Here is a 27,817-nt window from a genome sequence, read left to right on the forward strand (position 1 = left end):
GCAGTCACAGGCTTCAGGACCTGGGGACAGAGGAGGTATTGTGTAAGAGGAAGACTTGGAAATCCTGATCTCTCCTCTCCATTGCACCACAGAAGGAAGACAGAGGAGGAGACACAGTGGAGCAGACACGTGCGTCATGGGCTCCCTGCTGCAGCCCAGTTCACAAGATGTGGTGGGGCTGGATGTTAAGCTGAGGGAAAAGCCAAAAATGGAGGGAGGGACCCACCATAAAGGTTACAGAATCCACAATTTAGCAGGGGTCAGGTGGAGGGTGTGTCAGAAGGCTCTGCAGTACTGAGAACAGTTGGCCAGGGAGAAAAACCAGAGTTCAACTGCAATAAGAACACAGGCTTCGAGTTAATGTCCATACCCAGGGAGAAGTAGCCCACGGGGAGGGTGGGCACCCCTGCCTCTGTGTCTGCCTTCACAGCAGCCACACCAGTGTTCTCAGGGTTCAGGGCTGGCAGGCTGTCACCAGCCTCAGGACCTTTGCACATCCCCACTGTCCTCCCTCCAAACTCAGCCTCCTGGCTCGGTCATCTTCTTCTCCATGCTTTCCTTTATGACAACACTTGTCATTTTATTGATTTGTAATTTTGGCTCTATCTTTTTTTTAAAATTTATTTTTAATTGGAGCATAGCTGCTTTACAATGTTGTGTTCATTTCTGCTGTACAACAAAGTGAATCAGCTATGAGTACACGTTTGTCCCCTCCTTCTTGGACCTCCCCCCGCCCAACCTCCATCCCACCTCCCTAGGTCTTCACAGAGCACCAGGCTGAGCTCCCTGTGCTATACAGCAGCTTCCCACTCTATTTTATATATGCTAATGTATATGTCTCAATGCTACTCTCTCAATTTGTCCCGCCCTCTCCTTCCCCTGTCTCTGTGTCCACAAGTCTGTTTTCTACATCTTTCTATTCCTGCCCTGCAAATAGGTTTATTGGTACCGTTTTTCTAGATTGCATATATATGCAGTAATATACAATACTGCTTTTTCTCATTCTGACTTACTTCACTCTGTACAGCAGTCTCTAGGTTCATCCACCCCAGTTCTGCCTCTGTCTTGGATTAACACCTGCCTCCCCCACAAGACGGTTAAGTTCCCTGCGGGCGGGGACCATGTTTATTTTCTCCCATCACTGTGTGCCCAGCACCCAACACAGACACTGGCAAATGACACACCCTCCGTCAACCTTTGCTGGATGACTAGACACACAGCTGAACGAGTGAACATGTGGCAACAACTCCATTTCCACTTTTGGAAGAAGGGACAGAGGTCATCAGGAGCTATGTCCGCACAGAAGGTGGGGGAGACGGGTCAGAAGCGGGGCAGATCCTGCCCTCCTGGGAGAAGCAGGCCTGTTCCCACATCACGCCAGCTTTTCCTTCACCCCCAGTCAGAAGTAAATTTGCAGGGTCTTTTGGAGAAAGGAATGGCTACCCACTCCAGTATTCTTGCCTGGAGGACCCCCTGGACAGAGGAGCCTGGCGGGCTACAGTCCATGGAGTTACAAAGAGTCAGACACGACTGAGAGACCTTTCACTTCGGTTTTGCATTTACTTCTCCTTATGAAATTTTCAGCAGATGAGAAAAGTGAGAAGGACAGTATAATATCCATTGGAGAAGAAATATTTTCAAGTAAATTACGGGCACTTCCGTGGCGGTCCAGTGTTTAAGACTCCGCTCTTCCGCTGCAGGGGGCATGGGTTCGAAACTTGGTCGAGAAACTAAGATCCCACATGCTGTGAGGTGCAGCTCCCTAGACAAGTTTATGACAGGACAACAGGAACAAAATGATATTTAGAAAAATAAAGCAAATTACAGCTATCATGACAATTTTCTGTCAAGACTTCAATTTTCATCTTTGCTTTACTTATGTATTTTTGTGTCTGTTGTTAGGGGTCTAGTGGTTTATGACGTCTATCTTCTTTGTGAATTGTACCTTTCGTCTTTAAAAATATTCACCTTTGTTTCATTTAAAAATAAGTAAATGAATTTTAAAAGAGAAGGACACTTCCCTGCATAACCCAAATATGGATTGGGTTGATCCATAATAGGATGATCAGCAGTTTCTTACTATCATCTCACACTCGGGCCTTGTTCAGATTTCCCCCACTGGGCTCCAAAATATCTTCTACACTTGGTTTTCCTAGAGCCAAATGAAGTTCTTGCCCAGAGCAGCATGTTTTGAAAACCATCTCAGTTGTCTTAATTCAGACCATATGCTGACCAGCGTGGAACCAGATGTCATCCATTTACACACCGGCATCCTCGGTCCTTCTTCCTTCTCATCCATTCCTGGGCAGCCTTGCAAGTCCAGGGAGGAATCGCCACAGAGCCCAGATCCCTGGGGGGAGAGACCCACAGTGCTCCCCCCAACCCCAGGAGAAGCATCATGCAAGTCAGAGGAGCAGAGAGATGAGCCAGATGGAAAGTATTTTCTTTTTCCAAGCTTGCCAAACCCTCCCGGGAAATCTTGCCACCCTCTTCTGAGGGAAGGTGCTGCCCCCAGGCAAATTCTAGGTGGGGCGGTGGTGAGGTCCACCTTTGCAAAGTCACCCACTTAAGAGACAAGGCACTTTCTCTGGCTCCTGGCCCCAGCAAAGTCGGACTGAGGTCGGCCAGAGGGGCTGCAGACAGGCGTGTCACCAGAATGCCTGGGAGTTGAGCTGGGGGGTGGACACACGACTTGGCTGTGCCAGTGAGATTTTTTTTTTTCCATGTTGATGGGAATTTTGTGGTTTTCACATTGCCTTGGGATAAGGCATCTGAAGTGTCCTGCAGATGACTCTCTTAGGTCTCCAGCTTACACTTTGTTCCTTTGGGGGTTTTGGGGGTACAGCTTGCCCTGCCCCCTACACTTGGATTCCTTGCCTCTACATGAGGGGATATGTGTGTGTGCTCAGTCACTCAGTCGTGTCCGACTCTTTGCGGCCCCATGGACTATAGCCCACCAGGCTCCTCTGTTCATGGGATTCTCCAGGCAAGAATACTGGAGTGGGTTGTCATGCTCTCCTCCAGGGGATCTTCCCTACCCTGGGATCGAACCTGAGTCTCTCAGGTCTCCTGCATTGGCAGGAAAGTTCTTTACCACTAGCACAACCTGGGAAACGAAAAGTGTCTACACTCCAATAAAATTTAAAAAACAAACAAAAAAGGATGGAAGAGACTCCTGGCTCACTGTCCCCTCCTGCCCCATCGGTGCAGATGCTTCTCTGAGGCAAGGGCTGTGCTGGGAGATGGAGGGTGTTCAGCAGAGGCCCGGCCTCTACCCATGAGAGGCCAGGAGCACTTCCAGACATTGCCCAATGTCTTCTGGGGGCCTAAACCATCCTCGGTGGAAAATCCCTGGTTTAGGTCCTAAACAGAGACTTGTTTAAAAAGCCAGGAAGTTTCCAGAACTGTGCACACCAGGTCAACACGGGAACTCCGGTGATGGGGGAAACTCCTGAGCATGGTGCCTGGCAAACCTGGGAGCTCTAATGTGTCCAGAAGGAAGCTTGTCTCCCTCCCGCTTCCCTCTTCATCTGGCCTGGGCTGGTGAGAAGTGGGTAGATGGAGGGTCTGGATGCAGCCGAGGTCTGACAGCCAACTCAGGAGAAGAAGGGCGGGAGTAAAAGGATGAGGGGTCTGAGGGGGCCAGGGAAAAGACACAGGAGGTCAGGGGGACGTGGATCCTCTGGCAGCCCCTGCTGGGTGACCTTGAGAGAGGAGGGCGGAGGACCATGTGAGCGCCTGGCGGAGGACGAGCCCCTGGGATGGGGCCAAGGGGCCACGTGCAGCCCCAGCGCCCCCCGTGGACTCTGATGTAAAGGCTGGACTGTACGACTCCGCTGGCCATTTTATCCCATCTCCCATCCTCTGCAGGGGCTTGATGGTCTTGACCTGTCGGCACGTCAACCACATTCCCCTCGTCCTTCCGCTGTGGTGCTAGGCTCACCCGTGAGTGTGTGGTTGTTTACTGTTACTTCCGCTGAGGATCCTCCAGAGGTCAGCATCCTCAGGATCCAGGCGACCCTTCGCGCTGGTCCTCCTGCCTGGCCCGGTCCCTTCTGCCACCAAACCCACCTCCCCACCTCACTGAGGGGTCTGGGCCTCTGGGTCTCCGTCTCTCAGAGGCCCCTTCGGGCTTCAGTCCTTTCTCTGACCATCTCCAAGGAGCCCAAACTCACCTGTCCTTGTGGCGCCTCATCTGAGTCCTCGAGCCTGCCCCACTCAGCTCAGCCATGTCCTCTGCCTGCCTCATCCGCCTGGCAATTTGCTGATTGACGCTGCTGTAAAGGTCACCGAGCCCTTCCAGTCACCAAGCTCTCTGAGTAGCTGCCAGTCTGCCACCAGCTCCTCTTCCGTCTTCCATGACCCCATCCTCACTGGTGCTCTCAGGACACCAGAATCATCTCCAGATGCACTTTTCAGGAGGATCTTCCTTCCTCTTTCACTAAAGAGCAAAACCAGATGAAGCAAAGGCCATCAGGGGACTTGCTTTGTTTCAAATATGACCTGCTCTCCATAGTCACAGTTGCCGCCCAGGTTAGACCACTGTCAACTTCTGCCCAAGGCACCACAGTCCTTCCCATCTGACTTCCACAGAGCTGCCAGAGTGACCACTTGTGAAACCAAATGTGAGTCAGCTCATGTCACCCCGTCTAGAATCCTCCGAGATTTTGATTGCCCCTAGGGAAAAGATGAAATTCGTCACATGGACTTTTGGGTCTGGCATCACTTCCCTCCAAGCTCTCTCTGCTCTGGCCATGCTGCTTCGTCTAAAGTCTTCAGACCTACAAATATTCCCCCTGCCACAGGGCCTTTGAACACTGTTGGATCTGGAACATGATTTCCTCACCCATCCTGGCCTTGTTGCTGTCCTTCAGTTGCTCAGTCCGGTCTGACTCTTTGTGACCCCATGGCCTGCAGCACGCCAGCTTGCTCTATCCTTCACCATCTCCTGGAGTTTGCTCAAACTCATGTCCACTGAATCAGTGATGCCATCCAACCATCTCATCCTCTGTTGCCCATATCTCCTCCTGCCCTCAATCTTTCCCACCATCAGGGGCTGTTGCAATGAGTTGCCTCGTCACATCAGGTGGCCAAAGGACTGGAGCTTCAGCATCAGTCCTTCCAAGGAATATTCAGGGTTTATTTCCTTTAGGATGGACTAGTTTGATCTTGCTGTCCAAGGGACTCTCAAGAGTCTTCTCCAACACCACAATTCGAAAGCATCAATTCTTTGGTAGTCAGCCTTCTTTATGGTCCAACTCTCACATCCATACATAACTACTGGAAAAATCATAGTTTTGACTACATGGACCTTTGTCAGCAAAGTGCCATCTCTGTTTTTAATAACTTTCCTTCCAAGGAGCAAGAGTCTTAATTTCATGGCCAAGATGTGTTCCAAGGTCACTTTCTCAATAGAAGCTTTTTTCTGGTCCCCCAGGAGGTCAGCTTGCTTTGGCTTACATCCCTTCCTTCCAAGACACCTACCCTAGAGAACTGGAATGTCACCCCCCCTGCCCCCCAACTAGGACCACCAATGCGTCCAGAGTGCCTGGCTCAGCCTTTGGCACGCGTTTGGGACTCAGTAAATGTTGCTTTTTGGACGAATCTCACCTCCAGTCTTTCATTCTCAGCGGACCGTGTCCTGATCTCTCTCTTTCCTCCCTCTCTACCCACACCTCACATCAAAGGGTCTCCTAGAGGTGAACTCTTTTAACCGCCATTCCCTTCACCCCATGCCCAGCCAAGCTCGCACGTCAGAAGTGGGCATTTGTGCCTCCACAGCCGCTCTGAGCCGACCACGAGAACACAGGGTGTGGATTCCACGGCTGTTATCGAAAGCCTTTCAGAACGGTTTGAGTCTTTCCACTCAACAGTAGACTGGGTGAATTTCTTGGAAACAATGTGCTTCTTACGAAAGAGATGAAGTTGAATGTTTCTCAGCAGCTTCTTCCTGGTCTGCCAGACTGCGCCTTGCTAGCTGTGCACTTTCTGGCATTTTCTGGCTTTCATTTCCATCAGGGGAACTGTGTGCCAACACCCCGGGGGGCCATGTTGAGAGCCAAGGCCCAGGAACTGGAAGGGCTGAGTCTGAGGCACTGTTGCAACCACTTATTAGCTGTGTGACCTTTGGGGATTTATCCAAGTTCAAGGCACTTTAGATCAACATCTGTCAATGGAGAAATAACTAACATGTACCTGAGTCAGTTGGGAGGCAGGGTTTGCGAATATGAGGTCTACATTCTTTTTTAAACTTTTATGTATTTTTTCATTGGCTGCACCAGGTGTTGGTTCAGCACACAGGATCTTTAATAGCACTATCTGGGATCTGTTGTAGTTGGGGCAGTGGAACATAGCTCCCCGACCAAGGATCGAACCCTGGGCCCCTTGCACTGGGAGCTTGGAGTCTCAGCCACTGGACCACCAGGGAAGTCCCGAGGGCATCTGCTTTCTAAGACCTTAATTTTTGTATGTAAATAATGCTAAGACCCAGAGGGAGGGTGATGAAAGTTCACTCCATTTAATAAAAGAATGAGTGATCACTGTGTGCGTGAGTTTTCCCAGAGCCCATAAGATTTGGAAAATATACCATTAACAGCAAAGCGGAGCTTCTTCGGACCACCATCACAGGAAAACAGATGCAATCCCACCCCTCTGGCTCTCACCCACCTGCCATTATATGACCTGTAGCTCTTACAAAGGAGGCCCCTAGTTTTTTCTTGAAGTTCCCTGAGAGTATCTCTGAGGTGGGCCCTTGAGCTGTGAACACAGAGCTGTGCTCCCACGAGCCCTCTGGGTGTTGAGACTAAGCTGTGTCACGGGCGTTAGTGGGAGAGGTGTCTTTGCTCTCTCCTCAGCTGCCTTTTGGGCCAGGAGGAAGGAAATTGTGCAGTCTTATCTCTCTGGGGGCTCAGAGATTTAGCAAAGCCGCTTTTCCAGTGTTCACTTAAAGGCTGCAGTGGGTTCAGGGGGACAAATCTGAAATGCAGATCCTCGGTGAATTCAGAGTTGCTCCTGTCTTCTTTCCTTGTGCTAAGTTGCTTCAGTTGTGTCTGACTCTTTGAGATCCTATGGACTGTAGCCCACCAGGCTCCTCTGTCCATGGAATTCTCCAGTCAAGAATACTGGAGTGGGATGCCATTGCCTTCTCCAGGGGATCTTCCCGACGCAGGGATAGAACCTGGCTCTCCCACATTGGCAGGCGGATTCTTTACTGTCTGAGCCACCAAGAAAGCCCTGAGGAGAGCTAGTGACAGCCATCTAAGTGCATCCCAAGCTACAGCTTGGGAGCACCTGTCTGGTCCTCTGGAGAACAAGGTGCCAAGGATCCCATTCACTCAAAACTCCATAAACCCCAGGACACCAGCTGCTGCTTCTGCTAAGTTGCTTCAGTCGTGTCCGACTTTGTGTGACCCCATAGACGGCAGCCCACCAGGCTCCCCCGTCCCTGGGATTCTCCAGGCAATAACTGGAGTGGGTTGCCATTTGCTTCAATGCATGAAAGTGAAAAGTGAAAGGGAAGTCGCTCAGTCGTGTCCGACTCTTCACGACCCCATCGACTGCAGCCCACCAGGCTCCTCCATCCATGGGATTTTCCAGGCAAGAGTACTGGAGTGGGGTGCCACTGTCTTCTCCCCAGGACACCAGGGCCCACCTCTTTGAGGCCTTTCAGATACAACACCACCAAAAGGAAGAGGGCACTCAGCACAGTAATCGGTCCTGCCTGGATGAAGGCAGCACATCACTTAAGAAATATTAACCTTTCCTAAATCATAATTGAAAAAGACGACATGCACCGCAATGTTCATCATAGCACTATTTACAATAGCCAGGTCATGGAAGATGAATGGATAAGGAAGTTGTGGTACATATACACCATGGAATATTGGTGCTGGTTGGTGGTTTAGCCGCTAAGTCGTGTCTGACTCTGGCAACCCTATGGACTGTTACTCAGCCATAAAAAGGAACGCATTTGACTCAGTTCTAATAAGGTGGATGAACCTAGAGCCTGTTATGCAAAGTGAAGTGAGTCAGAAAGAGAAAAACAAATGTCATATATTAACGCATGTACGGGCCACAGTTCATGGGGTTGCAAAGAGTCGGACATGACTGAGTGACTAAGCACAGCACAGCACCGCATACATATGGAATCTAGAAAGATGGTACTACTGAGCCTCCTTGCTGGGCAGCAATGGAGAGGCAGACATAGAGGGGAGAAGAGGGTGGGCGAATGGAGAGAGCAGCACTGAAACATACATACGTATGTAAAATAGACAGCCAGTGGGAATTTGCTGTGTGACGCAGGGAGTTCAGAGCTGGTGCTCCGTGACAATCTAGAAGGGTGGGATGGGGGTGGCGGTGGGAGGGAGGTTCACGTGGGAGGGGACACACGTATACCTATGGCTGATTCATGTTGCTGCATGGCAGAAACCGACACAATATTGTAAAGCAGATATCCTCCAGTTAGAAACAATTTTTTAAAAAATATTAACCTTTCCAGGGAAGGGAGTTATCACTGCAAGAGAGAAGCCCGGGCAAAATCTCAGATTTGAGGGTATTTTTGCCTTCTTTGGAGAAATATTTGACCAGGAAGCACCGCTTTTTCTATATCAAATTCCATCTCAAAGGCTAAATTCTATTTATTCTGTAGGGTTGAAGGTGTGGTGGTGGTGGCAATTTTAAAATGTTTCAAAGCCTCTGACAACAGCCAAATGAATTCACCTCTCATTGACATTCTCAAAAGTGCAGTTGTTTTAATAAAGGAAAATATATTTGGAAAGGATAGGCTGTAAAATTAAAAGTGTGCATTTTCAATGATCTCATGTGCTTTGCTGGACAGAAAAATTCCCCTAGCTCTGATTTTTCTAGCCGCTCTTAAAAAGAAAGATAAAAGAAGGGGAGTAAACATTCATAACTAGACATCTCATAAGGTCACTTTTTTTTTCTGTTTTGAATTAGGGCACATAAAAAAAGAAACATCTGAATCTGATGTTCAAACAACCTTTCAGTTTGATCCGTTTTTCTCGCCTTAAGAGTACATTTTGTAAGTGCCCCAAATCTTTGAGCCTGTTCCTCCCTTTCTTTGCTCCTACCAGGTTTGAAAGGCAAATAACTTCTTCCTCCATCAATGTTCTGTCCAGAATGAACACCATATGGATGCTCTTTTTCAAACTGAATTATTTTTGGTTAGTTCTCTCCTTTGACCTTTAGCCTCCCAATCCTAAAATAACAGTGTACACATTTGAAAAGACTTAAGAGTTTCCATATCTACCATGGGGTGGAAGAAAGTTAATTACCCAAATGAAGCCTTGCAAATGTTACTTAAAATTAGACCTAAGAGGTACAGCGTGCATTTTTGCTTGCAAATCACGAAGCAGTTAAGAAAATTTTCACAAAGTGCAAAGTATAGCTTTATTTTCTTTATTATTACTTTTTAATTTATTTATCTGTGCTGGGTTTTCGATGCAGCGCAGGGGATTTTTAGTTGAGGCACGTGGGATCTACTTCCCTGACCAGGGATCAAACTGGGGCACCCTGCATTGAGAGTGCAGAACAACTGGACCACTAGGGAAGTCTTCAAAGTATAATTTTAAATAACTGGTAATTAAAATCTCTATGGCAGTTGCCTTCAAACTTAAGTATGCATCTGAATCACTTGGAGGCCTTGTTAAAACAGCATACTGAGTTCACCTCAGTTTGACACAGAAAGTCTTAGATGGGGGCCGAGACTTTGCATGTCCCACAAGCTATGACAAACCTAGACAGCATATTAAAAAGCAGAGACATCACTTTGCTGACAAAGGTCCATCTACTCAAAGCTGTGATTTTTCCACTAGTCATGTATGGATATGAGAGTTGGATCATAAAGAAGGCTGAGCGCCGAAGAATTGATGCTTTCAACTTGTGGTGTTGGAGAAGACTCTTGAGAGTCCCTCGGACTGTAAGGAGATCAAACCAATCAATACTAAAGGCAATCAACCCTGAATATTCATGGGGAGGACTGATGCTGAAGCTCTAATCCTTTGGCCACATGATGCAAAAAGCGGACTCACTGGAAAAGACCCTGATGCTGGGAAAGATTGAGGGCAGGAGGGGAAGTGAGCAATAGAGAATGAGATGGTTGGATGGGATAACCAATTAGTAAACTCCAGGAGATGGTGAAGGACAGGGACTGTCTTCAGTCATCCTCATGACTCAAGGTCAAGTCTCTGGCTCTCCAGCCCTGGGCCAGGATTGGCCAGGTTGGGAGGGTCTTGGTCCCTTCACTTCTGCCCTTGCAGGGAGCCCTTCTGTATGTCCTGCCCCCTTCCTTTCTTGGAGTCCATGGCATGTGACTCTCTCGTGAACTGCAGGGCAGACAGGCCTCCCCACGGCTCATTCCTCAGTTGACAGAAGATGCTGTCTGTGCCACAGGCTCTGTCTGTGGAAGAGGATCAAAGGAAAGTCTCAACTTCCATGGTCCAGTTTGCGTGTTTAGGTTGACATTCATAATCCTCTGTTTTTAGAATCTGATCTAAATGCTTGGCTTTTATTATTTTTATTTTTTTTCCCCCTAGTTTCAGAAGTCTCAAGTGCTTTTTGCCTTAAAAAGGATTACTTGGATTGCTTCATGAGGACACACCTTCTTATTCTTGGATTTGTCTGTTCAGCTGGAGAGCTCTGGGCCTTAATTGTTGTAAGACAGGTTCAGTTGCTCAGTCGTGTCTGACTCTTTGTGACCACATGGACTGCCGCACGCCAGGCTTCCTTGTCCTTTATCATCTCCTGGAGTTTGCTCAAACTCATGTCCATTGAGTCAGTGATGTCATCCAACCATCTCGAGGGAAGGAATATTTCTTATCCAGTTTTAAGGGCATGGGTTAACCTAAGATCTGAAATAAATTATTTCTCTAAACTCAATGGCAATAAATCTGAGCAATATAGGTAATGATTTTTGAACGTTGGACACTGGTAGGTTTACCTAAGTTTGAGGCACAGGATAAAAATATCGTAAATATGAAGACCTTCCTCTTGCCCTCTGTTACAGTGAAGATGAGGCTTCTGTGGATGAGTTCTCTGACCCTGACACTAATCAGACCACAGTCCCTGGAATTCTTTTGTGATGTACTCAGAGCAGGAGGTGCAGCTGCATGAGAAATGGGACCTGGGCCATGCGACGTCTTCCAGGTCCTCTTATCATACAGCACATGTGAGGATCCAATGGGGATCTCTCTCCCTCTGTCCCCTCGCACCCCAACACACACCCCCATACACCTGGGGTCATAACAGATAGATATTTCTCCTCAAGCCAAGTTGTGCTGGGTGGTAAAGAATCCGCCTGCCAACCCAGGAGATGTGGGCTTGATGCCTGGGTCAGGAAGATCCCCTGGAGAAGGAAATGGCAACCCACTCCAGTGTTCCTACCTGGAAAATCCCATGGACAGAGGAGCCTGCAGGCTTTAGCCCATGGGGTTGCAAAAAGTCAGACAGACACAATGGAGCACACTGAAAAGTCTCACCCACCCAGACTCGCCGCCCTTGCCCACCTGTGCCCTGGGGCTGTCTTAGAAAAGCCAAGAGATTGATGGTGCCTACGTCTGTCCTCTGAGATCTCAGCACCTCAATGCCAAGGACCCTCCAGGAGTGAGGGTCTTGGTTTTGTGGCACCCTCATTGCCCCCCTGTCTATAAATGACTGCCAGAGACTAAGCCCAATGTAAGAATAGCAACACCTCCATCCCACTTTGGGACAGGTTAAATACTTGGTTTAGGCTTCTCAGGCAGCCCAGTGGTAAAGAGTTCACCAGCAAATGCAGGAGACACAGGTTCGATCCCTGGGTGGGGAGATCCCCTGGTGGAGGAAATGGCCACCCACTCCAGTATTCTTGCCTGGGAAATGCCATGGACAGAGGAGCCTGGCGGGCTACAGTCCACGGGGTATCACCAGAGTTGTGCATGACTGAGCATCACAGCTTCTAGGTTCACTTTCACTGCATTTCATACGTGCAGGTGAGGGTCTGAGCGTGGCCCAGGGACACGAAGCAGACACACATCTCACTGAGCTGTCCTACATGATGGGCACCCCCGGCTGGAGCCCCTTCGTGTTACACAGTACGGCAGATGACGCACGTGACGGACTGGCTGCAGCCTGTGGCCCGCGGTCACCTCCCTGCTCGTTGCTGCCTCCCCAAGCAGGGAGGAGGCGGAGCGGCCATCTATCAAGCTGACGGCCTCCCCCCACACCAGCCCATCTGGCAGGGCCGCAGAGCGCAGTGAGCGCTCCAGCTCTCTTGGGGCTGCGCCTCTTTTCTATTAAATGCAGCATTTGCTGATAAAGTGGAGAGTCTAAGAATACTTTATATGGTACATCTGGCAGTTTGAATGATGTTATTCACAAATGCTATAAATCGATGTGTTAGCTCTTCCTGTGTTATCCAAGTTTTTAGATAAACCAGTATGTGGTGGAATTCTCAATTAATTCAGATTATCAGTATCTGTTCAGCTTGGACAGACAGTGAAATATCTAGCTACACTCTCCCCAAAGGCAGGGTCAATCAGACTTGACCAGATTTGCCAGGGCTCTAGTGTTAAGAGTGACCTAGTGTATTAAAACAAAACAAAACAAAAAACCCTAAACAAACAAAAAAACCATTAAAAGCATTTCGAGTCTGGTCTTATAATTTTATGCATTTTGAAAAAGAATCCTTCTTTTAAGTGGCTATAAAAGGTATTAGGGAAACATCAAAAATTATAAAATCTATTTTTGACTGGATTCATTTGTCCCTTATATGGGGATTTCCCTGAATGAGGCAACTGAGGAGATTTAGGGAAGACATTTATATAAAGGCAATAATCTCATCATAAAAGATAATACCCTTCAGTAAGGCTGAGGAAACAGCCAAGAGAATTACAGAAATTTACTTTTTTTTTTTTTTAAAGAAAAAGTTCAGTTCAGTTCAGTCACTCAGTCATGTCTGACTCTTTGCAACCCCATGGACTGCAGCACGCCAGGACTCCCTGTCCATCACCAAATCCCGGAGTTTACTCAAACTCATGTCCATCGAGTCAGTAATAACATCCAATCATCTCATCCTCTGTTGTCCCCTCTCCTGCCTTCAATCCTTCCCAGCATCAGGGTCTTTTCCAATGAGTCAGTTCTTTCCATCAGGTGGCCAAAGGATTGGAGTTTCAGCTTCAGCATCAGCCTTTCCAATGAATATTCAGGACTGATTTCCTTTAGGATGGACTGGTTGGATCTCCTTGCAATCCAAGGGACTCTCAAGAGTCTTCTCCAACACCACAGTTCAAAAGCATCAGTTCTCTGGTGCTCAGCTTTCTTGATAGTCCAACTCTCACATCCATACGTGACTACTGGAAAAACCATAGCTTTGACTAGATGGACCTTTGTTGGCAAAGTAATGTCTCTGGTTTTAATATGCCGTCTAGGTTGGTCACAACTTTTCTTCCAAGGAACAAGTGTCTTTTAATTTTATGGCTGCAGTCATCATCTGTAGTGATTTTGGAGCCCCCCAAAAAGTTTGTCAGTTTCCATTGCTTCCCCATCTATTTGTCATGAAGTGATGGGACCAGATGCCATGATCTTAGTTCTCTGAATGTTGAGTTTTAAGCCAACTTTTTCACTCTCCTCTTTCACTTCCATCAAGAGGCTCTTTAGTTCTTCACTTTCTGCCATAAGGGTGGTGTCATCTGCATATCTGAGGTGATTGATATTTCTCCTGGCAATCTTGATTCCAGCTTATGCTTCATCCAGCCCAGCATTTCTCATGATGTACTCTGCATATAAGTTAAATAAGCAGGGTGACAATATATAGCCTTGTCGTACTCCTTTCCTGATTTGGAACCAGTCTGTTAATTTAATTAACATTTATTTAAATATGAGTGATGCAATACATGAAGGAATGTGAAAACAGAAGGTTTAAAGGCCAATAATTGAACATTACATCAAAACATTGTTTGGATGGACAAATAAACCTTAAGATGAATCAGCTGTAAAAGTGACTTGGTTTAACTAATCTAAAGGTAGCTCGCCTTGCAAGTTTGTGGTCTCTTCAAAGGATGTTAAATGCTGTTAACCAAAGATTACATATAAAAATGTTTAAGTGGAGGATGTAGTTGGAAGTGTGACGCTGACAACAGGCAGAGGTGGGCTGCTCAGTGTTGAGGATGCAGCCCCCACAGCAGGGTCTGCACACCCTGCCCTCAGCACTCAGCAGACTGCCCTCATCATAGCCTGAGTCTTACTGCTGGGGGCAGTTACACACAGGGTAGGGAGAAGGAGGGCAACCCACTCTAGGATTCTTGCCTGGAGAATACCACGCACAGAGGAGCCTGGTAAGCTACGGTCCATAGGGTCGCAAAGAGTCGGACACGACTGAAGCACACACAAAGGGAGAAGGGGCCACTGCAATGCTTATAACAACATCTTGCTTTGTAGCAGAATCAATTACAAAAAAATTCTGGAATGCTCTATGTAAAATATTATACGGATCAACTTTATTGAAAGTGAATGCACAGCGATGACGCAGCATAAAGAAAATTTCCCAGTATCAAAGCCTGGGTGACCTTTCCTCATTTATTACAAAGGGAAGGATCAGCCAGCAGGGGTGGTTACTTATTCTTGCTGAGGGTTCTCTGCTTTTCTGCGTGCTCCACAATCTTCTCTTCCACATAGAGACCCTTCCGCTTCCGCACTGCGTTCATGTACTTCCGGGCCTGGTTCTCGGAATCAGCCTTTTCCCCAAAGTGCAGGTACTCCTCCTCGGTGGTTGGTACCCAGAAGGGGTCGCTGGGGATTATCTTGTAAAGGAAGGTGACAAAATGTGCTAGATTAGACAACTATACTTTTATTTCCAATGCTAATTCATACAGTCTTAGCTTAAGAAATGAACGCTAAGCAATGAAGAGGTAAGCTTGCTAGAAATGGTAATAAACAACCATGAACAAATGGAGGCAGATTCAATGAAACCTGTAATATACACATTAGTCTTTACTCTTAGAGCCTTTTTATAGAACACTAAGGAAGTAAGAAAACTATTACTTTTGAACAATATAATAGGAAAGACTCTCCCCTACAGTATGATACCCCTGGGCAGAGGTGTTATTTCATTAATTTCGCCTTTGTCCTCAGCACAGATCAACACATGGGTCTGTTCTTGACTATTCTGAGTTTTTGCTCCAAAATTCAGTGCAGTATGAGGAGGTCAGTATTGCCAACATGCTGACCACATTCTACAAAATCGGCTTTACAAGTAAGGACAGTGAGATTCTGACTTTCATATGTCTTGTTCTTTTTTTCTTATTTTCCAACTGGGCAGAAAGAGGTAGTATGTCTCAAGTGGTCTCAAATCCCAATACTCTTCGGTTTAAGACACAGAAATGAAAGAAGAATTTATTTTATAATAATCACTCTTCAATACAACAGTAGGAAATTTCTATGGACTAGGAAGGGAGAGAAGAGAGCCCACAGTGATAAACGGAGGTACAAGCCCTATCCACTTCCCATAGGGAGCCAAGACAGGAAGGGTCATGAGGGCCAGACTCTTACTGCCCACTGAGGATAGACGGGCCCAAAGCCACATACCCCAGGCATGTGGGGACAGAACCCCCCCCCCCCCCCCCGTCTTCTTGAGAGGTGGGGTAACTGTCTGCCTGGGGCTGTGGCTAGAAGTGACTAGTAGGTCACGAGAGAAAAGCCATCACCTTCTGAAGATGAGGCTCGGCCCGTGCAGAGTCTGTGGTCCTGCATGTCTACACTGGGGAAGGCACTGACCTGAGCTGCGGCCCTCAGGAGGGCAGAGGAGGAGAGAAGCCCCACTGCAAGTGACCCTGCCAGTGTGACTCTCTGAGGACAAGAGGAAATCCAGCACCACGAAAGACAGGTGCCAGACTCAACAAAAGGAGAACGAACAGTGAGAGAGAGAGAACAGCTAATCTGAAGACAAAGTTCTAGAGAGTTCTTATAAAAATCCCCCAAGAAATAAAGGAGATGGGGGTGGGGAACAGCAGTTATAAAACAGTAGGCAGTTGTGAAAAAGAACTAGACCACACATCACAGTCTCGTAAGTGTGTAAAAGCACAGAACAGTGCCCTTAGGCTGAAGTACTAGACATGAGGACTAAGGTGTCCTCAAGGTATATGTCCACAGAGCATCAGCAACATCTCCAAGGGTGCCATTAGCAAAGGACTGGCAGGCGGCTGTTATTGTTCAGTCACTAAGTCGTGTCCAACTCTCTGTGACCCCATGGACTGCAGCACGCCAGGCTCCTCTGTCCTCCACTATCTCCCAGAGTTTGCTCAAATTTATGTCCATTTAGTTGATGATGCCATCCAGCCATCTCATCCTCCACTGCCCCCTTCTCCTCCTGCCTTCAATCTTTCTCCACATCAGGGTCTTTTCCAATGAGTGGCCTCTTCACATCAGGTGGCCAGAGTGCTGGAGCTTCAGCATTAGCATCAGTCCTTCCAATGAATACTCAAGGTTGACTTTCTTTTAGGACCGGCAAGTTGCTGGGGTCCTGCCCACTCCAGGTCTCATCTGACAAGGCAGCAGAGCAGTGCGAGGGGTGATGCTGCTGATCTGGAAGTCCCCCACATGTGAGAGGGCGTGGAGTGGCCAAGAGGCTGGTAGCAGCCTGGGCGCAGGACAAAGGCAGCTGCAGGTGTGGACTTCCAGAGATCAGTGGCTGTTGGAAAGATTCCTGAGACTGTTTGGTGCCACCATACTGGCTCTAGCAGCTAGATGGGACCAGACCAGGCAAGCCACTTGCTGGACAAGGCCACTGAGGCTCTACAGGGCACCGTGCTGGAGCTGAGGTCCCCACCTTCTCCCCACAGAAGGCCCTCTCTTTCTCAGAGAGCGGAAGGGGAAGAAGGTCAGGAAATGGACCATGTACCTGGGTGGTCATCCACAAACACTGTACTTGTAGGAGACTAGTTCTAAGCCAGTCATTAGTGTCTCCCTCTAACTAGTTGGATGATAAATGCATCGTGGAATATAAAGAAGCCACATGTTCTTAGCAGGTCTCAGTGGTAGCAGTGAATACATTTTTGTTGTTCAGTTGCTAAGTCGTGTCCAATTCTTTTCGACCCCATGTACTGTGGCACACCAGGCTCCCCTGTCCTTCACTATCTCCTGGAGTTTGCTCAAATTCATGTCCATTGAGTCGGTGATGCCATCCATCTCATCCTCTGCCACTCCCTTCTCTTCCTGCCCTCAATCTTTTCTAGCAGTAAGTGAGGGGCTGGTTGGGAGACAGCAGACTCAGACTGGCCAGTTTAAGACCAGAGAGTCCTTTTTTCAAGAATGTAGGACCCAGGAGCTTCAGAAGGGTCCGTTTTCCGTCGGCACATATTTCTGAAGTTTGCTCAGTTTGTTCCCGAGACTCTGGGGCCGCTGTCTGTGTTCATCTCCTGCTGCCCAGGGACTCACCTGACACAGGCCCAGTTGCCTGCACTTCCTCTGTCCTGCACGGGCAGCTGCTGTCTTCACCTGCACCCCTCCTGTATCTAGGTTCTTGCCTTGACATGTCGAACAAACTGTCAGCAGAGGGGAGATGGAGTACTCTTTGTCAGGAAGAGGCTAGCCTGGTTCAGCCCCATCTGACTGCATTAGGGTCATGATGAATTTTCTTTGTGGGCGATGACAAGGTGACCCCAAAGACAGTACAGGTGATGCTCACAGAAAAGCATCCCCGAGGCAGGAGAGCAGAGCTTGCTATCAGTTTTGAAGAAAAGGTGCTTTCTTCTAACAGGATCACCCAGAATTCATGTGCCTGCGGGGAGGATATTTTTTGCACCTTCAGAATCTAAAGAGCACTTCATCTTCTAACTCACAGGAAGGAAGGCACCCAAGTGCTAGTTGCTGCCCTGAGCATTAAAAAACAACAACAACAACAAAACTAGAAAATAAAAAAGCTTTGGGAGCTCTATTTCAATACTTTGCCCAATTCTCCCTAAGATTACAGCTGGCAGGTGGGAAATACCATGTCCAAATTACATGTCTTCGGTGCTACTGCAATCACTTCTTCCTTACCCTGCACGGCCTTTAGCGCACCCCCGGGGGAATCTCAGTATTAAACAGTGAGACTCGAGGTTATGCTGACATACACGTAGAACAGCACTGACTGGTAATATTTCTTTCTGTGTCCCTTATTAGCTCCTTTTCTTCCTTTTTTTGCAGAAGGGTAAAACATAGAAAGAGAAATTATGAGACTGCTGACTTCAAAGGTTTCCTCGTGGAAAATGCCTGTAATTTTATTTTCTCTATTTTTCTGAAGCACTTTCTCTCAAAAGCTCTTGATTGTAAATTATATGGTGTGGTAGAATACAAATGAAAAACAGTGCCTTGGAGTGAGAAGCCAGATCTTGACAACTGTGTTATTTCTGAACCTAACTATGGCGGGGGGTGGGGGTGGGGGGGACTGAGACAGCCAGAAAATATCAGATCAGTGACATTTAAGTGTAATGGATTTTCAAGACTTTCAAAGATTTGAAGCTTTGGGGAATGGGACCATGGCAGGTGGCAAGGGGATGACAGAGGGATGGTACAAAACTGCAGCTAACTTTTCTTGACTACACTTCCCCTACAGTTGTTTATTGAAGGATCGATTTGTAATAACAAGCTATAACTAAGCCCCAAACTAGTATTTTTTAAAAATTACTATTAAGTATATAAGATTAACTTTCAACCCCCCACCTCTTTTTTCACATTTTGAGAGAGAAAGAAGACTGAAGAAACCATCATGATTTTCGTACCAACAAAAACTGCGTATTTGGTCAAAATTTGCTGTTTTATATTAACTGTTCCTAAATACCTATTCTCCTCTTTTTCTTTGGTAATAGGTATTTTGGGTGGGCATACAGATGACCGAGGTTCTGGGAAGAGCGGTAGATAGTCATACCTTTTCTATAAAGCCCAAGACAGTAGGTAAAATAGACTGTGGGCCTCATGGTCTCAAGAGTCCTCTTGAAAGCAGCCATGTAAGATATGCAAATTAAGGGGTGTGGTTATACTTTATTTACCAAAACAAGTAATGGGTCAGTGCTGACTCCTGGTGCTAGTGGCAAAGAAACCACCTGCCAAGGCAGGAGACGCAAAAGATGTGGGTTCGATCCCTGTGTGGGGAAGATCCCCTGGAGGAGGAAATGGCAACCCACTCCAGTATTCTTGCCTGGAGAATCTCATGGACAGAGGAGCTTGGCAGGCAACAGTCCATGGTGTTGCGTACAGTCAGACTCAGTATGACCCAGGTAAGACCACACTGCCAGCCTCCTTGTCAGGTGGAGCCTTGCTTGACATGCTGGATGAGTTCTGGGCAGTGGGATGAAGGGGAGTGACTTGGGCAGCATCCTCTTAAAGGGCTGGAGTGCGCCCTCTGCCTGTTCCTGGATCTTACTGGCAGGAATGCAGGGGTGATGGGAGGAGGTGGAACGTCCCCTCCAGACCACCAGTGGACGCACAGTGCTGAGAGAGGCAGCCCTGGACTCAAGAGAGAACCTTCTGCTTTATCTGAGCCACTCTGCTTTGGGATTCTTTCCACAGAGCAGACTTATCAGTTTCATACACAATGTATTTGCCAGTTGGGAAAGGATGAGAAGTTTTATAGATTTTTTTTAAAAAAAATGTGCATTATAGAATCATGTTCAAGGATAAGAATGACTATAAGGTGATGAAGTATTTTAAACAAACAATAGAATAAGCGAATTCCAATACAGAATTCGTTCAATGATGATGTCATTTCAAGAGCTCTGAATATGTCTTCCATCTGCATCTACAGAGAATCCCAATGATCACTCAACCTACACTCTGTTCTGACCAAACATCCTGTCACCCAGTTTTTTGCACCAGGGTTGATCTAGGTCTTCTTAATGAGATGTACTCGTCATCTCTTAAGACATTCAGAAGCACGAGCTCTAAGTTCTGAAGGCTGTTTTCAGCAGTGGTAGCACAAGTGAAGAAAGTGTTGCATTTCTCAAGGTCATTACTTTGAAGTGGAGTAACTCTTCTGTTCTAAGTATCACTTTGCTGCACTGTCCTATAATCACACATCTGGTTGCTAGAACGTGTGTGAGACAATGCTGTTTCTCATTAGGAATGTCAGTAGTACATTTATCCTGCTCCAGTATGCTTGCCTGGAGAATCCCATGGACAGGAACCTCGTGGACTTCAGTCCATGGGGTTGCAAAGAGTCAGACTCGACTGACTAACACTTACACTTCTTCATAGACATAGTTCTTCAGAAGCTGCCTTTATGAATCCATCCCTTCTATTTTTCACTGGTTTGTGCTCTTATGTAAAAGTTGAGTGCCAAAAACCAAAACCAAAAAGCTAGAAGTCCAGATAAGTGGGAAATTATTACCCATAAGCATGGGGATTAACAAATAACTTACATATTTTGTGCTACTGTTTTCTACATAATGAAGTCCAGCAATGGTATCTACTCAGACATAAGCCAATAGAGCCATAGAAACATCATTTAGTTTCGAGACAAAAATGCAAAAAAAATTTCATAGGAAATCACTGTTAAAATGTAGCTTGTACCAACAACCAAAAAAGGTAACCTAAATTGGAACAATATTAACTTTAGTTCTATCAAGCACAAAAAATCTAACTTTCTTTTTTTAAGGAGAAGCAGACACAACTGAGTGTTTTGGACTAGCAACAGATTTAGATGAAATACAGTAGGTCCTTGTTGGCTATCCATTTGAAATACAGCAGGGCATACATGTCCATCTCAAACTCCCTGACTACCCCTTCCCCTCCGGTAACCAAAAGTCTGTTCTCCAAATGTATGTGTTTTGATGAGTCATTTTGTGCCACAACACCTGAAGCCCACAGGAGCCCTGAGTCTCCATAATGGGGACTGAGGAACGTGAAACACGGAATCATTCAAAGTTCTCTCTTGTAAGAAGCATAACTGTTTGCCTTTAAATGTTAGAAGTGCTTTTTCCCCAGAAGAAACATTAAAGTTCCATTTTCAAAATACCTGTGGTTTTCTTACCTACAATATATCTTTGGAAGGGGAAAAAAGGATTAAATGTTCTTAAATTTTACATCAAATGAAAAAAAAAAAAGAGTACGTGTGTGTGTGTGTATTACAAAGCACATATAATCTCAGGTCTTCCAGTCTGGATGAAAAAATGCCATCAGCTTTGACCACGCAGGACCAGGTAAGACCAACCCACCTGGGAAGTGGTTGGCTCCTGGGGGCGCCCCCTGTGGGGAAGCACAGCCTGAGATGACAAGGAAGAACTCGGATTTGGCTTCTTACCTCCCAGTGGCTGAATACCAGCTGTGGGCTAGCCAGGCCACTGGTCCTCTTCCGGATCTCATCGGCAAAGCCGAAGCTCTCAGCCACGGGCAGCACGGCCTTGATGATGAACATGTCTGTCCCCTCTTTCATCTCCTCCTGCAGTACTCGTCCTTCTCTCTTTGACAGGACCGCGTAGACCCGACCTGCAAAGCCGCACATCTTTTAAATTCACTGACCGGTTACCTGTCTTGAGCTGCACCGAGATGCGACTGTTCCTACACCCTCTTAACACTCTACTAATGATTAACTTTGATCCCAGTAATTCTGGCTTACAAAGGCATGGGAAATATCCAAGCATTTATTTAAAAGGATAAGCGTGACAATCACAGAAAAATTAGAAACAAGTAACAAAAGGTGAAATCACCCCAAAGTGCATTACCCAAGACAATCCCCTCCACACAGCATGGAAAGAGGGAGACCTTTAAAAGGACCGTGGGTACACTGTCACTAGTGGTTGTCTTTGAGTATGAATTCCAATGAGTTAGTGTGACTGGGCTTTATAAATGTTCAAAGTATTTTCACAGTTACAAGACATTATTAATGTGATGATGATAATTATAATGATGACAAGCTATTTGGGTCTAGTAAGCAAGCAACTGGCACAATGACATTTTTATACTAAAAATTAAAGCCATATATAAATGCTCGCTCATATTTAAGCTGATATTTCAGTGTTACAAGAATATGGGTTTTATTTCCCGAGAACTGTGTGTTTGGAATCTTTAACATCTGGTAAGAATTTTTGGCTTCTGGGCTTTGCAATGGCTCAGTGGTGAAGAACCCCCCTGCTATGGCAGGAGACCTGTGTTCAATCCCTGGGTCAGGAAGCTCCCCTGGAGGAGGAAATGGCAACCTACTCCAGTATTCTTGCCTCAAGAATCCCATGGACAGAGAAGCCTGGCGGGCTACAGTCCATGGGGTCACAGAGTCAGACATGACTGAGTACTACAGTCCATGTGGCGAGGAACTTGCTGGAGTGCAGGGATACCTTCAGCTGCCACTCAGACAAAATGCTTCTAAGGCCACAGTAGTCTACAAACGCGTTATCCTGGAGAATTGACACTGCAGTGAAGCAGAGTACCAGTCTCCTGGGACTACCACATGGAGTCCTGGACTCTGTCCTCCTCAACAACTGGGCAGGGAGCTGGTGTGGAGGTCGCCCACCCTGACTTACCATTTACTTTTTAGACTAGAAACTGAGTGTAGAGAGCAAAACTGTCTGAACTGGCAAACTTTTCTCTCTGACTCAGATTTCCCCCTGGTGGTGGTGATGAGGAAGGAGAAAGGAAAACCAATAGCAGGAAACCCATTGTGTCACAGGCTTAAAAAGACAAACAAAAGCTTAAAAACTCTGATGGGCCTTCCCATCTCCAGGCTTAGCAGAAAAACAAATTAAAAACACCCACAGTGATGACAGGGACACCTGTCCTCTTTTCTAACCTGTGGAACGCCGTCCCCCAGCCCCGGCACCGCCCTCCCCATGTGCCCAAAGGAGCTGACACTGGCTTCTTCACTATGTGCTCTGCCTTCAGCACCCGGACTCAACCAGCTGCCCTGAGCTCTATTAAAACTGCTTCTTTTCAAATTTCAGCCATTTTCATATTGCCCCAGGTGGCACAGTGGTAAAGAACCCCCTGCCATCACAGGAAGACATGTGTTTGACCCCTGGGTTGGGAAGATCCCCTGGAGAAGGAAATGGCAACCCACTCCAGTATTCTTTCCTGGGAAATCCACTGGAGAGAGGAGCCTGGCAGGCTGTAGTCCGTGAGGTTGCAGAGAGTTGGACATGACTGAGCAACTAACACATACACCTCTTCATCAACCTAAGTGTCTTTTCCTCAATCCTCACTCTGTGACTTCTCTGCAGTTTCTGCAACTACTGATCAACACTCTGACACATCTCAACAATCTTAGGGCTACTTTCCTCTGACCCCTGGCCCTCTGACCATTGTTCTACTAATTCTTAAGGGTATGATTTCTTCCTAAGAGTATTCTTTGAGGCTCCAAGCTCTTCTCCAAACCAACTTTCCCTTCAGAGAGCCCCTTCATTTCTCATTGGTGTGGTTTAAATGATTAACTTTATGTCTGGGATGCCTGGGACTATTTCTTAGCCAGGCCTCTCACTTGACCTCTGATCCCACATTTACTGAGACACTGGCCCTCAGGGCATCTCCATGGTGGAGGGTGTGCTAAGTCACTCCGGTCCTGTCCCACAACCCCATGGGCCTTTAAGCCGCTTGAAGACAGCATCAGCCTTCTCTCCTCCAGGCTTTCTCTGACATGACCTTCCTCTCGCATCCTGACCACTCTCCTGTTTGAACTACTATTAATACAACTTATTTACATAGCTTTTAGAACACAGTATCTAGAAATGAAAGCAATATTTTAGATACAGTGTGAAAAGCTCTTGAAAAAAGCAGAACAATTAGTGTCTTTTTTTTTTTTTTTCAATTAGTGTCTTTATTAGAGATTCCCCTCTGGGCTGTGCAAGATCTGCCTGAAATTCGTATGAGGGAAAAAAATTCATTGGAATTAGCCAGCGGGTGAACTAATCATCTTTATTTACTCTGCCACCTCATTCTAAGGGGAGTTTTAAGGTGGTTTATGGAAGTATAGCCCAAACAAGGGGGTAGGGCGGGAGAAAGAATGAGTGAACTGGGGCAAACGCACCATGAAGAGGTGGGCCAGTGGGGATGAGCCGCCTGACTCCATCCCACTGCAGGTTAGAAGCCCCTCCCCTTCCTTCATGGGATCAATAATTGTAACTGAAACTGAATGTAATTGATCATGTAAATTTGGCCCATTCCATCTTAATTCTGCTAAAACTAAAAAAACTGGGACACAGTGATAGATCACTGAACAAAGGGAAACAGCCACACAAAAAAAGAAAAAAACCTTCCAGATACACTAGGTGCTCATGACTGGTGTGTCTAATGCTTGAGAGCACTCAGGGACCCCCTCTACAGCCGCTGCTCGGCTGGGACACAAAAGCAGCCGCATCAATGAAGATTCGTGAGCCTGTGGCCCCTGACTGGGCATATTCTGATGCCTTCTTGACTGGGCATCTGCTCCATCACCCCGAGTCGTTGGTTCACTCACTCCAAGGAAACTCACTGTGCACCCAACTGTATGCAAGGCAGCAGGGGAGAGGCATCCTCCAGGATGGACAACAGCAACAGAAAGGTTAATGGCCTGGACTGGTTGTGATCAGGGCTCTGGTTTTAATGACTACACTATAAATGTCTCAGCCTGTACTCCAGGCCCTTTATGACCTGGCAGGAACCCAACACCCCAGCTCTTGAAACGGCCAGACCCTAGTGCACAGACCCTACGCTCTTAGCCAAGATAAACCGTGCACAGCCCACAGGACACGTTTGAGGTTTTTCCACTCTGAGCTCAGTTTCTCCAACTCAGAGCACACTCAGCCCAACTTTACAGTCAAATCCTTTCCATTGTTTAAAGCCCATTCAAAAACAACTTGCTCCATGAAGCAGTCTGTGAGATCCTAAGATCAAAATAATCTCTTCACCATTTGGGCCTCACCTGTTCTTTTGTGGCATTATAGATTCTTATGTATCAATACATATTTTCTTCTTCCAGGCTAGGCAGTAAGATTGGTCTGCAGATTCTACAATCTTTAGAGCTAAAGTTTGGCAATTAAAGTTGACTTTTTTTTTCTTTTCTTCTGAATTAGCAAAGGAGGCAGTGGTTCATAGCAATGTTTTCTCTAATAGGAAACTAATAGGAAACAAATAGGAAACAATGTGAATTTCCAATGTGGGGATGATGAGAAGTAAACTACAGCATATCAGATTGACAGGATATTATGCAGAGGTTAAAATGCAAATTATGACTACTAAGTAGCCAAATGGAAGTGTGTTTATAAAGTAAATAACAAATGTAAAAAGCAAAACACCTATCAGCCTCTAGCATAATATAAAAACAGCTATGCAAAATGTACTACTGTGGACAAAGATTGTATAAGAAAATGAAAAATGATGGGTTGATTTCCAAGAAGGAAGATTTTTCTTTCATCTTATGGTTTCTGTTACTCTTGTTGACACTTGTGGTTTAACTTCAACTAAACACACACACACACAGAAATCGGTGGGCACTTCTTATTCCTACTACACTAACTTCTCTTCCTTTTGTCACAGAACATCTAGACTGCTAAATCAAGCCAGTGCGGTTGACAGGATGCAGATGGTCTTCAACCAAACATGAGATAAAGTGTGCTGTGGACACAATGGGGAGTGTGGGCTGGTGGCTATAAGATAGATGGATTCAGCCACAAGTCTACAGGAAATGGATGTTAACCCTCACTCCCACCCAGGATGGATGTCCTGAGTTTAGAAGGATCAGTGCTCTGTTCACAGCTCTGTCCTTACTATGATAATCAGCTACTTAAAAACCCAGAAGGCATGGGATCAAATCCCAAGTTGACATGAAGTTGGCAAAGGTAAAACATATTTCGACAGGATTAGGATCACTATCTAAGAACCCAAATTAACAAGACACAATGTGGGTAAACGCAACGTTTTACTGTTGGGTTCAGTCAACCAGTGGCCAGGATTAGAAATATAGGGCTGCACTTGCTACTGTTGGTGGTTAGTCCGTTCAGCTGTGTCCAGCTCTTTATGACCCCACGGACTGAAGCCCACCAAGCTCCTCTGTCCATGGGATTCTCCAGGGAAGAATACTGGAGTGAGTTGCCATTTCCGTTTCTAGGGTGTCTTTCCAGACCAGGGACAGAACCTGCATCTCCTGCAGTGACAGGCAAATTCTTTACCACCCAGGAAGCCCATTAATGCTGCAGAGCAGTTCCTAGAAAACCAACTAGAAAGGCATTTAAGTTCAATAGAAGTTTCTGGTGCTGCAGACAATTTAACATCTAGTTGATAAACACAAAATTACTCCATCCGTCAAAGCTTATTTCAAAGTTCAGTCACTTTCAAAAGACTTACTTGGTTTTGAATTTTGCTATCCAAATGTCTCATAAAATTTCGCCAAAAATTTGTACTTATTCACTAAATTCAATTGTATTTTACTAATTTATACTAATTGTATTTTACTAATTTTTTTTTTGTTTTACAAAATCAAGCTCTTGTCACCTTAACTCATCTCTCAAAGCAGGAACCATGCTTAACATAGCATTGGCATATACAGCTCAATGAATTTTTGTTGCACTGAATTATGAGATGCTGGTGAAATATAAAAAGAATTACAACTATGAAATAAAAATAGGTTATAAAAGTAAACAGTAGTACTAAGTAGGCTTCTGATACATTAAAATACATATATTTATAACAGTATAAGCATTTGTCCCTAAAATAAGACAGAACTACAATAACTGTAGATGTGATTAAAACTAATAGTATCTAACAGAAAAGTCATCTTTTATATGTGAAGTTCTCACCCAAAGATAGAAAACAATGAAAGCATGAATGACAGATGTAAACAGCTGGAAGAAGAAATATGAAGAGAGACAATTTACTAGTTACATGATGATCAATTAAAAACACAAACCAATTCTGATGTCTATTCAAGCCCATTAAAAAAATTTTCACCGGTTAAAAAAATCCTAATAAAACTATACTGCTAGGAAAGTAGATTTTGCAAGCAAAGAAAGTCATTTTCTTGGTATTATTTCCCCAGACAAAACAATTTTAAGATGATTATTTTTTCTGTAATATTTCCCATTTTGACCATAAGCAATTCTACACATTTATAAAAGGATTTCTAATTTCAGCAATCTGTGTAGAAAAAAGTTTTAAGAGACTAACTCATCTTACTAAATAAAAAGGCCCGAACTCGTCCTTTCGTCAATTTTTTCCAATTCTTGGAGAGTTAAAGCAACTGGCAGGCTTCCCTGGTGGCTCAGGGGTAAAGAATCTGCCTGCAATGCGGGAGATGAGGATTCAGTCTCCAGGCCGAAGTCTTCCTGGAAGATCGCTGACCATCCAGGTAGGAAGCAAAAAGTCTCAGGAATATAGAGATCTCCTCATTTCTTTCTCCAGTTATAGGTGGTGATTTAGAAAGAAAAAGTAAAACGTAAGAGAACACAAGAGCTGACTACCCTGACATACCTCTGACACTAAAAACCGGTTATCACAACCAAAGTATTCCCCCAAACAAGAGAAAACAGGTTTAGGAGGTAATTCTCTAGTTTAAGAAGGCTTCAAACCAATTAAAAAAAAAAAGCAAATTCCAGATCAAATCTAAACACAGCTTTTTTTAAGGCAGTGGGTAGGACAGTCGGTCGGTCTCTGAGAAATGTGTTATGAAGGCCAACCAGGGACAGTGGTACAAATGGTGTACAGTGGACCCTTGAACAACACAGGTCTGAACTGTGTGGGTCCACTTATACATCCACTTATCCATGGGTTTTTCTAAGTACATACTACGCTGTTGCTGTTTAGTCGCTCAGTTCTGTCCGACTCTTTATGACCCCATGGGCTGTAGCCTGCCAGGCTCCTCTGTCCATGGGATTCTCCAGGCAAGAACACTGGA

At 45.9% G+C, this 27,817-nt stretch overlaps 1 protein-coding gene across 3 annotated transcripts in view; it reads right to left on the bottom strand.

The window, feature by feature from the left end:
* Nucleotides 1–14,467: 14,467 nt before the first annotated feature.
* The window catches only part of EFL1 (elongation factor like GTPase 1), a 113,946-nt gene continuing 100,596 nt past the window's right edge, over nucleotides 14,468–27,817 (bottom strand). For all 3 annotated transcript variants that reach the window (XM_070775202.1, XM_070775204.1, XM_070775203.1), the window contains exons 19-20: nucleotides 21,266–21,450; nucleotides 14,468–14,792 (exon numbers count right to left, since the gene is read on the bottom strand). In XM_070775202.1, coding sequence (XP_070631303.1) covers nucleotides 14,604–14,792; nucleotides 21,266–21,450 — 374 coding nt within the window. In that variant the 3' untranslated portion in view covers nucleotides 14,468–14,603. The remainder of the gene's footprint in view (nucleotides 14,793–21,265; nucleotides 21,451–27,817) is intronic.

Source organism: Bos indicus, chromosome 21 (assembly GCF_029378745.1).
Source record: "Bos indicus isolate NIAB-ARS_2022 breed Sahiwal x Tharparkar chromosome 21, NIAB-ARS_B.indTharparkar_mat_pri_1.0, whole genome shotgun sequence".
Taxonomy (NCBI): Eukaryota; Metazoa; Chordata; class Mammalia; order Artiodactyla; family Bovidae; genus Bos; species Bos indicus.